Source organism: Pituophis catenifer, unplaced genomic scaffold (genome assembly GCF_029215685.1).
Source record: "Pituophis catenifer annectens isolate HBS135680 unplaced genomic scaffold, rPitCat1.0.hap2 SCAF_4, whole genome shotgun sequence".
Classification (NCBI taxonomy): Eukaryota; Metazoa; Chordata; class Lepidosauria; order Squamata; family Colubridae; genus Pituophis; species Pituophis catenifer.
Window position 1 is genome coordinate 100827977 of NW_027256884.1, and position 15346 is coordinate 100843322.

A 15346-nucleotide genomic window follows, 5' to 3' on the forward strand; every position below is an offset into this window, starting at 1 on the left:
CCAGGCTCCTCGGCAGAAGGGGGCTTTGCAGGGGGTCAATCTAGCGCCCAGAGCTGGCTCTGCCCTAAGGAGCCGGGTCCAGAAGGCTGAAACAGCCATGAGACTAATGTGCAGACAAGCACCCTTGGAAACAGTCTTTCAAACTATAATCCGGGCCCCCAACAGTCTGAGGGACCATGAATTGGCCGCTTGATTAAAAGGTTTGAGGATCCCTGCCACATATGATGGCTAAACCAAAGGAATATTGTCAGTAGAAAAACTGAAAAGAGAGAAGATCATATTCCCCAATGTTTTTTAGTGTTCTGGCAAAATAGCCATCAAAAAAGTAATAAACTAGAGAGAACCCAAGCAATGTTAATTAGTCCATAGCTAGTAGTTTACAAAGAGTGACTGATCTTAAGGATCTGAGACCAGCACACACATATCACATACATTCAAAATAAGCAAGTGATTTCTTTGCACCCCAACCAAAATGCACCAAATTCCAGTAAGGAAATTAGCAATTCAATTTAAAGTATACACTTAAGAGTAAAATATATTAAAATATTAATGCAAAGCAAATAGCACCCCTCCACCCAATGTCTAAATCATGATGTTGCTAAAGCAAGGAATAAGCATGCACAATCTTAATAGAAACACTAAACTGGAAAATCTGAAATGAAAGTAGAATAAATTGTGGGATACATAGTTCAGGAAAACTCTTCTTTTCTACCAATCCCAGAATCTTCATACTGATAGCAAATATTATAAAGTTTATGAGCCACCAAGTGCATGAACCATCCATAATGTTCAATAATTATGTTGGTAAGAAATTAATTGTACTATTGTTATAAACTAAATATGAATCACTAAGATGATGGCCAAGTCAGGAAACAATGTGATGTGTCACATTTAGTATCCTTACCCCCTTCCTCCGCATTCCCTATAACTCTCCACAGAATGTCGTCTACAGAAGACTTTATTCTAGTGTCGATGAAGATACACAATCATCCAGGTAGGGTTGTCTGAAGGTTCTTTGAAGGTTGAATCATTGCAACTGAACTAATTTTTGTTGTTATTTTAAGAGACGTTTCACTGCGCTTCCAGGCAGCTTTCCCAGTCAGAGCACGACAGTTAGGCAGAAGTTTTTGGGATGTACCAATTCCTGCCACACCAACCTCAATTCTCAATCATCCAGGTAGAGTTCGTACATTCCAACGACTCTCTGCCTAACTGCCTTGCTCTGACTGAGGAAGCTGCCTGGATGGGCAGTGAAACTTCTCTTAAACTAACAACAAAAAATTAGTCCAATTGCAATGATTCAACCTTCAAACAACTTCAGACAACCTTCAGACTTTATTCTAGTGTTAGTAAGGCTTTATTTTCTTATATCATCTAGTAAGACACAAAGGTTAATAGGTAAGTATAAACTATTTATATTGACGTTTGTTATATATATGCACGGCACAGAAAGTACAGGAATGCCTTACCTTATGACTCTTCACAGCAGTTAGATCACTGAGTCAAGGCTCAGTTGATCCATGGATTCTACAAATCATGAAACAAAGAAACCTAATCACCGGTAATCTTTATTTGGAATTTATTATTTATTTATTTGTTAAATTTACTTGCCGCTCATTTCGCTGTGGGGCTACTCTAGGCAACTTACAACAGGAAAACGGGGGAAAAAGATAAAAAATGTAAATATAACGATAACAAAGCAACGAAACAAAAAATAAATAAACAATGAAAACACAATAATATGAATTAAAAGATGGGAAGAGGGAGGGTAGAAAGCATGGGGTGGGGGATGGGATCAGCTAATTAGTCCAGCAGCCACATCCAGTGTGGTATTCTCTTACTGGATCCCTAGGCCAAACAGCAGAACCAGGTCTTGAGGTCTTTGCAGGAGGATAGGAGGAGGGCGGCAAACCTTATCCTGGACCAGCACTACAACAGCAAAGACTCTTCTCCTCAATTCTGCCAGTTGGAGTTTCTTGAATGATGGGATCTTCAACAGACCTTCTCTGCTGGCATGAGTAGGGCAGGCTTGCCTTAGTGGGATGAGACGGTTCGTCAAGTATTCTGGAGCTATGCCATGGAGGGATTTAAAGGTCATGACCAATACCTTGAATTGCACTGGGAAGCAAACTGGCAGCCAATGCAGCTTGTGAAGCAGTGTTGTCATTCTATGGGCCCCAAAGACTGCTCATGCTGCTGCACTTTGTATCAGTTGAAGCTTTCTAATGCATTTTAAGGGGTGCGCCATGTAAAGTGCATTGCAGTAATCCAGATCAGAGACGACTAGGACTTGAGTGACTGAGACAAGGGAGTTCTGAGCCAGGAAAGGCCACAGCGATGCCCAAACCAAAGGTGTGCAAAGGATCTCTTAGTCATTACCATCACCTGTTCTTACAGCAGAAGTCACAAATCCAGAACAGTCCCTAAAATACGAACTGGACCTGTCCAGAACTAAAGATATCCAAAGCTGGATCTTGAAGCTCTATGCACCCAAAGCCCCTCAGACTTGCCAGGGTTCAGTCGTAGTCCATTGCCCTCCATCCAGCCCCTACAGGTTCCAGACACTGTAAGAGGGTACCGACAGCATCGCTCGGATCACCACATGTGGAGATGTAAAGTTGAAATCAGTATATTGATGACATCTCAACCCATGGTGATGGATGATCTTACCCAGCGACTTCGTGTAGTTAAACAGGAGTGGAGCGTGTACTGAGTCCTGCAGTATGCCATAAGAGCCTGGCCGAGGGCTGGATCTCTTACTCCCTATCGGTACTGATTTGGAGCGGCCTTGGAGAAAGAAGCTAAACCAGTGCAGAACTGTGCCACCCAGCTCTAAATTCAGCTGGCCACAAAGGTTATCATGATCAATAGTATGGAAGGCTGCTGAGAGGTCAAGGAGAGCCAGGATGGCTGTACTACTACCATTCTGCCCTTGCCAGAGATTATCCATAAGTGCAACCAATGGATGATTTGTCCCATAACTGGGCCTGAAACCTGACTGAAAATGGTTTAGGAAATCTGTTTCACCCAGGATCATCTGAAGCTGCTAAGCAACGACCTTTTCTATCACCTTCCCTAAAAAGGAAAGATGGGTGAATGGACAAAAATTGTCCAGGCAGGTGGAATCATTTTTTTTAGGAGAGGGCAAATCAGGGCCTCCTTAAAAGGTGCTGGGAATGTCTCCTCTTGCAGTGAGGAATTTATCACTGCATTAACCCTGCTGTTCACTGTCCTGGAAGATTTTACCAAACATGAGGAACAAAGGCCCGATTGAAAGGTGGTTGCATTGACAGCACTGAGGACTCTGTACACTTCCTTAAGGTTCAACAGGATCAAACTGTTTCCAGATCATTGAGCAAGACCTTTCTCCAAGTATCTCACAAAGACTCTGCACCACACTTGGATTCCATGAATGTATGGAATACATGTCTCATTTACAGCCAGCATGTGGACTGATCTTTAGCCATTCCTGTTTATTCAGCACAACTCTTGTTTTCGGAATATCCTGAAACACCTCATTTACGATGCTGGAAACACTGACCTCTTTTTGATGTTGCTGACGTGCCCTCAAATCACTTGGCATAGCTATTTAAAATTATTTTGGGCAGGCTATATAAAAGATAGTGTCATTATGTGAAGAGGGCAACTATACAAATGTGATACATATATACTGGCTTCACAAAGAACCATATACCCTGTTTTCCCCAAAATAAGACATCCCCTGATAATAAGCCCAATTGGACTTTTGAGTGCATGGCAATAAGGCCAAGTGCTTATTTCAGGGTTCAAAAAAATATAAGACAGTGTCTTATTTTCAGGGAAACGCAGTAGATATTATTTGTTATTAAATTTATTTGCCGCCCATCTCACCACAGGACTTCTATGGGCAGCTTAATTATTCAGGCTCCTTATAAATCTGTGTCTAGTATTTTTCTGGAGGAGCATTAAACCCAGGGGTGAAATGCTCCCGGTTCGGACAGGATCACCCAATCCGGTAGCGATGGAGACGGGTGGTTCGGAGAACCGGTAGCAAAAATCCCTGCCCCCCCCATGCCCAGCTGAGCCATGCGATCATTAGAGGCTTTTTCTTAATTTTTAAAAGCATTTTTTTCTACAACCTCTACGGCAGAAAAAATGCTTTTAAAAGTAAAAAAAAAACCCTCTGATGATCGCGCGGCTCAGCTGGGATCATCAGAGGCTTTTAAAAGCATTTTTTCTACAACTTCTTTGGCTGAAGAGGTTATAGAAAAAATGCTTTTAAAAGCCTCTGACGATCCCAGCTGAGTTGCCTGATCGGCAGAGGCTTTTAAAAGAAAAAAAGCCTCTGCCGATCAGGCAACTCACCTGAGATCGTCAGAGCCTTTTAAAAGCATTTTTTAACAACCTCTTCGCCAAAGAGGTTGTAGAAAAAATGATTTTAAAAGTAAAAAAAAAAAAAAAACGGTCACGCCCACCCAGTCACATTACCCCCCAAGCCACGCCCACAGAACTGATAGTAACAAATTTTAGATTTCACCACTGATTAAACCTGCTTTAAATCATGTGACTAATGCTCTTTTCAAAGAGTGGCACACTTATAGTAAGTTTAAAAAAGATTGATTTACACCTTGAAAGAAAGGTTATTCCAGTTACATATTGCTGTTTCTGTATTAAATTTGTTAACAGATACTTTTCTACTTTGGCCAAAAAAAATGTATGGCTGTGTTTTCCACTATTATGTGAATGGGAGCATGGTGTGTGTGTGTGTGTGTGTGTGTGTGTGTGTGTCTGTGTCTGTGTGTGTGTGTGTGTGTGCGTGCCATTTTACATCAGTGATGGGTTGCTTCCGGTTTGCACTGGTTCAGGAGAACCAGTAGTAGCAGCGGTGGGCCCACCTGCCTGGAAATCATCAAATACGCTCTGTGCATGCGCAGAAGCTTCTGCGCATGCAAACCAGTAGCAAAGGTAAGTAAAACCCACCACTGTTTTACATGCTCCATGAGATTTTTCTGAATGTTGCTGTTCCTTTTGGCACATATCAATTTGGAATATTTGAGAGGAGAGCAGAGCCTTCTGAGGTAGTCAGGTCAGAGAAATTTACCCAGAGTTTTCTTTAGCCTGGTTTCTGGAAAACCATTCTGTGGTTTTCTTTTTATCTGAAGGAAAATGAGATTAAACCTGTGAGAACAGGGACAGTTTGCTTGATACTTAAGGAAAGTGAGATTAAGCCTGTGAGAGCAGGGACAGTTTGCTTGATACTGATTTCCCTTCCAATGCTATTTTCTATTTTCCAAGCAGAATTGCAGAGGCTTGTATTTTTCCATTCTCCGATTAGTGGAAGTTTAGCACTATATTAGGATCAGAAGAAATGATGAAGAGGGCAGATATGGGGAGGGGGGGTTTCATTATTGTTTGGCTATGGTTGTAACAAAATGGGAGAATATAATTGTACATTATTTTAATTGTATTTATGTGTTCTTGAGGTGGATGGAAACACTCATAGTTAGGGATGAGAAAGATGCCTTTTAATTGTTTGAGCAGTTGTGTTAAAAATTATTTCCTTGTCCCTCCATTCTGTATGGGTTCTTTACCAAAAATGATTGTGCATGGAAAAATCAACTTGTGGATTACTCTCAAGGTGCATATCATGCCTCTAAGAAAACAAAAACATAATTTGAGCTACTTCACATTCCACAATCTTTTCTTGAGATAAGAATGGATAACCTGTATTCTTTACTTAAAAGAAGCATATGCTTATTTAAATGCACTTTAAAAAAAAGGTTTTGTATTATCTAGTTCAGTGGAAAAAGACACAATGCTATAAAGGATTAAGGTGAGATACAATAGGAATATTAAGATATAACAAATATGGACATATGTAATGCTAGCTCCCCAGATGTTTTATTTTTATCTATATTGCCTTGGGTTTCCCCCCTCCCACAAAGAAAAATGGCCAAATCAGTCTGTTAAAAGAATAAAATAGCCTTTGATTTGAAAGAATCTTTCTTGTAGTATTGGAAATTGATTATTTCCTCCATATGTGTGTTTGAATGTATAACATGCTCTTAATTGTCTTTTAGTCTGGACCAATGTTTGAAAAAAAAAATCTATATCTTTCAATAGCAGTACTATAAATCAAAAAATAGAAGATAATAGAAAACACTAAATTATCAACTAAAAAAACTGATAGTCTAAAATAATTTCTATAACCCTTCCTGGCAGTACTCTGAATGTAGCATCGTCTCTAGTAAATCAAAGGAAAGTTGGATTTGTTCTTAAAGTTCATTATTTTTGCAGATCTCAAGTTCTACTTATAAATATCGGAATGAAGAATTCAAGAAACAATTTGCCCACCTGCCTGATTTGGAAAGGCTCGTAGTAGGTAAGAAAAATGACATTATTCAGTAGAAGGGCAGTAAAATATAATTGAACTTTCCAATACAAATTTTAGGTAATGTGATGGAATGAAATAAGGAGGTGATTCTCAGGAGGTGGGGGATGCATTCCAGAGGAGTAAGAGGCAACTCAGTCCAAGTATTATGTGTGAGATAAAGAAGGTGAAGATAGCTCCACTTCCTCAATAATCACAGATTATATTGTAGCTGCACATAGTGGAATAGTCACTTTGAACTCTGCTTGGAAGAATCACCATGTATCATTCTTGGTTTTGGACCTGACATGTAAATATTTTTTAGTATGAACTATAATTAAAAAGGAAAAGAAATTATACAGTTCTGCCTCTGACCCTGTAGAATTGAGGCATGAAAGAAGGATATTAGCCCATTTCTTCCCCAGATATGGTAGATGATCCAATGTTACAAGAAAGAAAATCAACAAAAATCAACCATTATCAAAAGAAATAGAAAAAGTCAATTATGTAAATGTCTTATTTATAAATATCATAATTCAGATATTCAAAATTAAGGCAAAAAAACCCATTTCTGGTCTGATTAATTCACAGAGAGGCAACAACTTGTTAACTTAGAACACACAAAATTTAAAATAATATGCAATGTTATTCAAAGACCACATGATGGTGCTAGTCTACTACAACCTGCTTATTGTTTGATTTCAGATTTTACAGAATTAAAGTTTATCAAGGAAAAATTATTAAAGTCTGTAAAGCTATATTCATTAACATAATTCAAAATATAATACTCTGTAGTCTATCCACCAATTAATATAGAGATGGAAAGACAAAAGTCAATAAAAGATTAATTAGGGTGGATACAATCAAAATAAATCAAATGATTAATTGCAGATTCCTAACCAAATCTTTCTATATTTCTTTAAAAATAACTCTTGAAACGGTTGTATCCCTGGTTCCACTGTATCTAGTTTTCCCTTCCTCCCTTACAAATGCCAATCAGCTAATTCTATGGCTGTGGAGAAATGTTGAATTCCATGATGTTCAGCCTTGGGTTCAGAGTTTCTTTTGTTTTTAAAACAAAAACAAACCCCAACTTGAATTCCTTTTGTTAAAAAGGCTCATATAATCTGACTTTAAACATGATTCAAAGCATATCACTCTCCCTTCGGATGATGTAAATTCTACATTTGAGATAAGTGAATATGTTTTGAGAATGTATGCAGTCTGCCAGACACAGCAGACAGTCTGGAGTGTTGTGAATCTGAATTAGTTTCACAGCCATGCTCATTAGGCATTTAACATGTAATGCAAAGTCTGAGGTTATTGCAGGTCATTTTTTTTTAAAAAAGAAAGAAATATATTCTGAAATTCCTTAGCACTTGTAAATATTTACGGTATTTTCATGTTTCTGGAGTATTTTCAAGAACAAAAAGAGCTGTGGACATTTTAGAAACAAGAAGAAAAATTCAGGACTCCCTGAAGTCAGTCCTTCCTCGTAACACTTGTGTAATGGTCAGAAATAATTTCTTTTTTGATAGAGACTCTTATAGCATAGAAAGAATATGAAACCTGTGTAGCTCCCAGGTAAAAGGAGACAGGGGTTATGATTCTGGACTCACAACTTGTTAAAACTCTGACTCTGAATCTTAAAACTCACAATAGGTTTGATGCAGAGGTGGGTTTCAGCAGGTTCTGACTTGTTCTGGAGAACCGGTAGAGGAAATTTTGAGTAGTTCGGAGAACCAGTAGTAAAAATTCTGACTGGCCCCGACCCCATCTATTCTCTGCCTCCCAGGTCCCAGCTGATCGGGAGGAAATGGGGATTTTACAGTAACCTTCCCCTGGATTGGGGAGGGAATGGTGATTTTATAGTATCTTTCCCCTTACACGCCCACCAAGCCACGCCCACCAAGCCATGCCATGCTCACCAAGCCACACCCACAGAACCGGTAGTAAAAAATTTTGAAACCCACCACTGATTTGGTGTCCTGTTTTATTTATAACAGTAACTATAGTATGTCAAATATAGTATCCGAAAACATTCTTTTATAGCTGATATTTTTTAACTAGCAATACTAACACAGTTGGATTAACATGCCACTTTAGAACTTTTAAAATGTAGAAGCCAAACACAGATTCTGCCTACCATAAGAGATACATATACGCATACACACTTTCATCATGCTGTTCTCTTTTGGGTTAAAGACATTGTGCAACATGTACAAAACAAATAGGAGGTAGCAACCAAAGAAATTAAAGATATGAGATAAGAAAAAAGAAGGAATACATCTAATCTAAACCAACACTATTCATTATACTTTTCCATATCTTTCCACCCTTGAAAACCACCATATCTATACATTGCTTTACATGCTGTATTTTCTTTAAGATGCTGATCTTTCTTTTTTCATCACTATCCAATCATGAATTTCCAAATCTTTCTCTTTATCTTGACCTTAGTACTGTATATCATTCTTCCTTGATGCGTTTGTTTCATAACTTGACTCACATTCATTTTCTCTATGTAACTAAACTATTTGAATTATTTTCATATGGTTTACTCATATTTGTATTCAATCCAGTGCAAATTCATTCTAGAGTCTTTCTCTTTTCTCTCTTTCTCTTTTTGTTTTACACAGCAACTCATTCCCATTACATTCCCAGCAATGTAGGCCAATGTTTTCCTTTAATGCTGCTTCTACAGCATTTGCATTTCTCCATCTTTAATAAATATTCTCAGAAACATGCATTCATTTACTTGCTTGGTTTTTCACCATTTATATATAATTTGCAGTTATCCATTCCATTTCCCTGTCAAACACAACTACTTTGGTTTTTGATAGATTTATGCTCCTAAATATATGATATAATCACTGACTGCAAACCATTCCAAATCTCAATCAACATGATATTTTTGCATCCAAAAGTATGCACACACTCATGTTCCCAGCCACTACATCTGCAACCATTTCATACAAATACTGTAATTAAATTATGCAAGCAGGTGTGCATCTTTGTCTTATTCCGTGTATTTCAATCTTTTGGCTTTATCCTTTGAATCATGTTTCACAGTACTAATTTTCTCAAACAATAACACAGCAAAAATTTAGAAGCTGAAAGTTGTAATTAAAAACTCTCTTACTTAATATTTATAGTATTTTCTAATATAGCTGAGAAAAGGTGCTTGAAATTAATATAATAGTTAAATTTAGGGAGCTTTCTTGAGGGGTAATTTAACTCTAAAGCTTAGTTTATTACTTTTGATAATAATTTAGACTCACATGTCTAAGAGTGCCATAGCTGATAGAAGGTGAGAAAATTAGATCATTTAACAAACGTAGTTAGGAAGGAGTGAGAAATTTAAGTGAAGTCACTTTTTTGGAATTATTGTCAATTATAGTACAAACTCATCATTTGCTTTAAAAAAAATCTAGTTTCTCCTGAACTTAGTTATATGAGAGAGAAGATTGCACATTATAATAATATCCAATGAGTAATAGGCTCTCCATTCAAAATTAGTTTTGTCTCTAGGCAATCTTGACTTTAAGCTAACATCAAGGTCTGTTTTAAGATGCATGTAAAGATCAGGGATCTGTATTTGAAGCTGTTCAAAATAAAATATAGGTAATGTAGGAATGGTTTTATCAGTTAACAAAATAGTCAACAAATAAATAATGAATAAAAATATTATTGATGAACTTAATTGCTTGGCTACACTTTTAAAATGTTATAAAAATGTAATGCTTTTCTTTAGATTATGCCTGTGCCCTCCAAAAAGATATCCTTCTTCAAGGACGCTTATATCTGTCTGAAAACTGGATCTGTTTCTACAGTAACATCTTCAGATGGGAAACTATGGTAAGGCATGTGTGCTTTAAGAAATGTGTGTGTCCAAAGTACATTGTGTATATTTTTATGTACACATAAATACCTATACACATTCATACACTTTACTGACAATATTGGTACAGATAGTATATTTTCACACTAAGAATTTTAAGTTTGCATTTTATGATAAGATTTCTATCTTAGTTTGTACAGTTTTCATAAGGAAAAAAAAGAAACACAATCTGTTTAGGTTGTTTTTAACTCTACTCCTTCAATTATTTTTAAAGGAATGGTTTTGATATGAGTAGTAATGCTGAATTAAATGAAATCATGTGAAAACTATTGCTTTAATTATAGTCATTTTAGTATTTTGTTTCTGTAGTTTCAGCCTTAGCTTTTAGATGCCTTATTTTATGTGTATTTCAAATTTCAGATTTCTATCGCTTTGAAGGACATAACCTTCATGACAAAAGAGAAGACGGCTCGGCTTATTCCAAATGCTATCCAAATTGCTACAGAAGGGGAGAAGGTACAGTATTCTTACTTGTACCTCTGTTTAATGGAGACATTTCTTGAGGCAGCCAATTCCTTCCTTCCTTCCTTCCTTCCTTCCTTCCTTCCTTCCTTCCTTCCTTCCTTCCTTCCTTCCTTCCTTCCTTCCTCCCTCCCTCCCTCCCTCCCTCCCTCCCTCCCTCCATTCCTTCCTTCCTTCTGGTACAAAGCCAGTCTTTCTTGTTAGTTAGCTTTTCTTCTGAGTGTGTGTATGCATGTGCCTTTGAGTCAGTGTTGATTCCTAGTGACTGCCTAGACTAGTTTGTGAAGTTTTCTTGCAATATTTTCAGAAGTAGCTTGCTATTGTCTCCTTCTTTGGGCTGGGTTGCCAAAGGTATCCCAGCTGTCTTTGTGCCTAAAGCTGAACTACAATCATGGTCACCTGACTTAACCACTACAGCAAATCTTTTTTTTCTCATCATGCCTCCAAAGTTATAGATTTACAGTTCCCATTACACTAATTTGACATGGCCATTATAGGTAGTCCCCGACTTATCACCACAATTGAGCTCAACCTTTCTGTTGCTAAGTGAGATGGTTGTTAAGTGAATTTTGCTTCATTTTACCACTTTTCTTACCACAGTTGATAAGTGAATCACTGCAGATGTTAAGTTAGTAGCATGGTGGTTAAGTGAATCTGGCTTCCCCATTGACTTTGCTTGTCAGAAGGTTTCAAAAGGTGATCTACATGATTCCGGGACATTGCAACCGTCATAAATGGGAGCCAGTTGCCAAGCATCTGAATTTTGATCACATGACTATGGGGATGCTGCAACAGTCATAAGTGTGAAATTGGTCATAACATAAGTCACTTTTTTCAGTTTGTAACCATTGTAACTTTGAACAGTCACTAAATGAACTGCTGTAAGTCGACGACTACCTGTACTACTGGTATATGCCTGATGAAGGATGTTCTAGTCTATATGTCTAGGAGTCTAAAGAAGATTGTCCCAAACTAAACTAAAGAAAACCAGTTTGGTGTGCTATTAAGAAAGCAGGAGACTGTGAATTCGAGTCCTGATTTAGGCATGAAAGTCAGCTGGGTGACCTTGGGCCAGTCTCTCTCTCAGCTCAACCCATCTAAGAGGGTTGTTGCTTTGGGGAAAGTAGAAGGAGGAAGGATAAAGTAATGTTTGGGAATGTATCAATGCGTACTTTGTGTTGAGGCTCTTCCTCTGTCAATCAGGAATGTATCTAGGCTTTTACTGTAGAATATGTGAATGGGCATGGGGATATAAGAGCCAAAAATGCTTTATTATGTTGTACTTGGAAAGGAAAATTTTGAATTTTAAAATACTATTATTTAGCATTGCCGTGCAATGGGCCGCAAATAAATTGGTTAATAATAATAGTAATAATTGCAAATGATCTTAGAACTTATCTATATCTATATCTATATCTATATCTATATCTATATCTATCTATCTATCTATCTATCTATCTATCTATCTATCTATCTATCTATCTATCTATCTATCCTGTCCTGTCCATCCGTCTGTCAGTCTATCTGTCTATATAAAAGACTATATCTCTTTTATATACCCATGAACCCATTAAGTTTATTGACACTTAATTTTATGGTAGTGTGAATATAAATTTGGAGTATACCCGTTTACTTGGAAGTAAATACTCTGTAACCAGGAAGGCAAACAAACAGATTGAATAAATAATAGTAAGCCGGACTGAACGTAATGAAACTTTTATCTAAGTAAATAAGTATAGGATGATGAATGGCTGAAGACTGTATAATTTAGTTCTTCTTAGACACTTCTAAAAATCAACTCAGCTCTGACTTAATATCTTTTTATTTGAAATAGGGTTGACTGACTTGTAGATTGCTTTCAATACTTTTCATGCAAATTACCATTTTGTTCTGCAGTTTTTCTTCACTTCCTTCAGTGCCAGAGACCGAACCTACCTCAATATATTTAGATTATGGCAAAATGCATTGTTGGAGAAGGTAAGTTCTTATTATAGCTGGGAAATATCTGAGGTCGTGACTTGTTTTGTTGTAAACAAGTTTTATTAACATTTTTCTTTCATCATACGTATTTTTTGAACAGAGTGTTGACCGGGTCACATCTTATACATCTTATATATCTTAATTTTAATAATCTATTCCAATCTTCCCACTTTTTCCAAATTCATCCCTTTTATATAATTCTTTATCATAAATTCATCATTTTTCATTGTAACTTGTTATTTCATCTCTTTTTTTTCCCCCAGGTACCTTTTACATATTTCCAATTTTGACCATAATATTCTTTTTCCATATTTCTTTATCTTATCTTAATCTCTTCTTAATACATAATACATAAACAGTATCACTATCCACCCTTTAACTCCTAATTTCTTACAATAACTTCAATTAATTATCTTATTTCTCCATTTGCAAAATATATTTCTCAAAATCCCTATCCCACTTTTTAACATTTCAATTTTGTCTCTTAATTTAACTTGTCTTCATAATTAAATCCCATTACCATTTCATATTTCATTTGCTATTCTGTTTTGCTATAAGCAATATACATCATCATATTCACTTCTTACATTAAAAACCCTTTAACTTATTGACCATCCACAATTAATATTATTAATACAGTTCCCTTAAATCAACTAATATATAGCTTATTTCCCTTCCTCTTTTCCACTATTCTTCCTCTCTTTAACCATTTTCTCTTGGTCTCTCCAAAATTCCACTTCTTAATAATTTCCTCCTTTTATCCCATTCTTTTAACTTCTTCTTTTTCTTTTTTTTTCTTTTTATATTATATCTTTTCTCCTGAATCCTTTTTCTCACTTTTAAATATATTACTCAATTCTCCCCAAGTTTTCTCCTAATATCTTTCCACTCTTTCCTTCTTTTCCCTTTGATTGATTCTTTTTGGGGGAATATTCCACTCTTTTTTTGCCACTGTTAATCTCAGTGAAATAATCTAACTGCTTTTTGCTTTCAATTCCTTTTCCTTCAATATTATTTTCTTGCTCCTCATTTATGCTCTCTTTTACCTGTTCTATATGTTCCAGTAAAATTTCTGACTTTTTATTACCCTTTAGTGATTCACACATGTTTTTAAACATCTCAGTTAATTCCTCACACATCCAAGACTCCATATTGTCAATTAAAAAAATTATTAAAACGTTTGATTTATATTTAATTAAGAGTTTACAGTTCATATAGATCTTGACTTATTTTGGATGCTGTAATCTAACAGTACCAGTATCAGTAATACAGTACCAGTAAGATATCTTTGAAACTGTTGCCTTAACATTTGTATTTATACAATGGTAATTTGCACTGATATTTCACAAATTTTATTTTTTTAAAAAAATATTTTTTTCTCTTACATAATAATTATTTTAAAATTGAAACTCTATAATCTATGCATAAATATGAGCGGCAGAGATTGTAAATTTGGTGTACTTTAGAAATAAATGAAATTGGCCTGAGTATTTATTTAAAAAATATTTTGAGTTAGACATAATGCCCAAACTTAAAATCTCTCTAATCATGGCAAAATATGGAAGTGGTAGGATGATGAGTGGCACTTTAAATTTCCACATATTTTTTTATTTATTGTCAAATTAACATCTGACAAAACAGGGGCAAATTAAATTTATTTTAAAAATATTGGACATCTGTTTGAGAACTTTCCTTACTTCGATGTGTTTTAGTATGAAAATTTTGAATCTTATCTTGATTTAACAATTTGACTGAGTTCTGCAAGGAATAACCTATGTTCAAGAAAAGGGAAAGCATAATGGATAATTTGATGTTTTTGTATGTGTTTACATCTATCGGCTCTTAATCGTTTATATACATATATCTCTGCACAGACTGGTTGATGTAGATTTTAATCACTTTTATGTAGATCATCTTGGGCTGATTTAGAGTGCTTTTAGCTGGAGAAATTCCAAAACCACTCATCAAAAAACAAGCAGCTTTTCTATCCTTCTCTGCTTGCATCCTTAGACTAAATTTTCACCTGATCCTAAACTCCAAATTCAGAAATATTGCATGGCCTTGCTTCCATCAGATGTATTATTTCAACCTACAATTATGAGTGAAGAGCTTATTCTGGGTTAGGTGAGATAGAACTTCAAAAGAAGTAATGGATGGAGCCAGATCAAAACCCAACATACATTTTATATTTATCTGTAATTAAAGTTAAATATAGTTACTATAGTTACTTTTGTTATGTTTTAATAACATTCCTCTTCTGTCATATTAACAATTGCAAATAAGTATAGGTAGTTCTCAACTTACAACAGTTCATTTAGTGACTGTTCAAATTTACAATGGCACAGAAAAAAAGTGACTTATGACTGTTTTTCACCCTTAAGGCCATTGCTGCATCCCCATGTTTACATGATCAAAATTTAACTGGTTTGACAACCGGTTTATATTTATGATATTTGCAGTATCCTGAGATCATGTGATTACCTTTGGTGACCTTCTGAAAAGCAAAGTCAATGGGGAAGTCAGATGCATTTAGCAACCGTGTTACTAACTTAACAACTACAATGATTCACTTAACAACTGTGGCAAGAAACTCACTTAACATCTCAGCAACAGAAATGTTGGGCTCAATTGTGGTTGTGAGTTGAGGATTACGT

General features: G+C 36.0%; 1 protein-coding gene across 1 annotated transcript in view; it reads left to right on the forward strand.

Moving 5' to 3' along the window:
• GRAMD1C (GRAM domain containing 1C) overlaps positions 1-15346 on the forward strand; it is a 59445-nt gene that overhangs the window by 14795 nt on the left and 29304 nt on the right. The window contains exons 3-6 of the mRNA XM_070943649.1: positions 6277-6361; positions 10104-10207; positions 10611-10706; positions 12609-12689. Of these exons, the coding sequence (XP_070799750.1) occupies positions 6277-6361; positions 10104-10207; positions 10611-10706; positions 12609-12689 (366 nt within the window). The remainder of the gene's footprint in view (positions 1-6276; positions 6362-10103; positions 10208-10610; positions 10707-12608; positions 12690-15346) is intronic.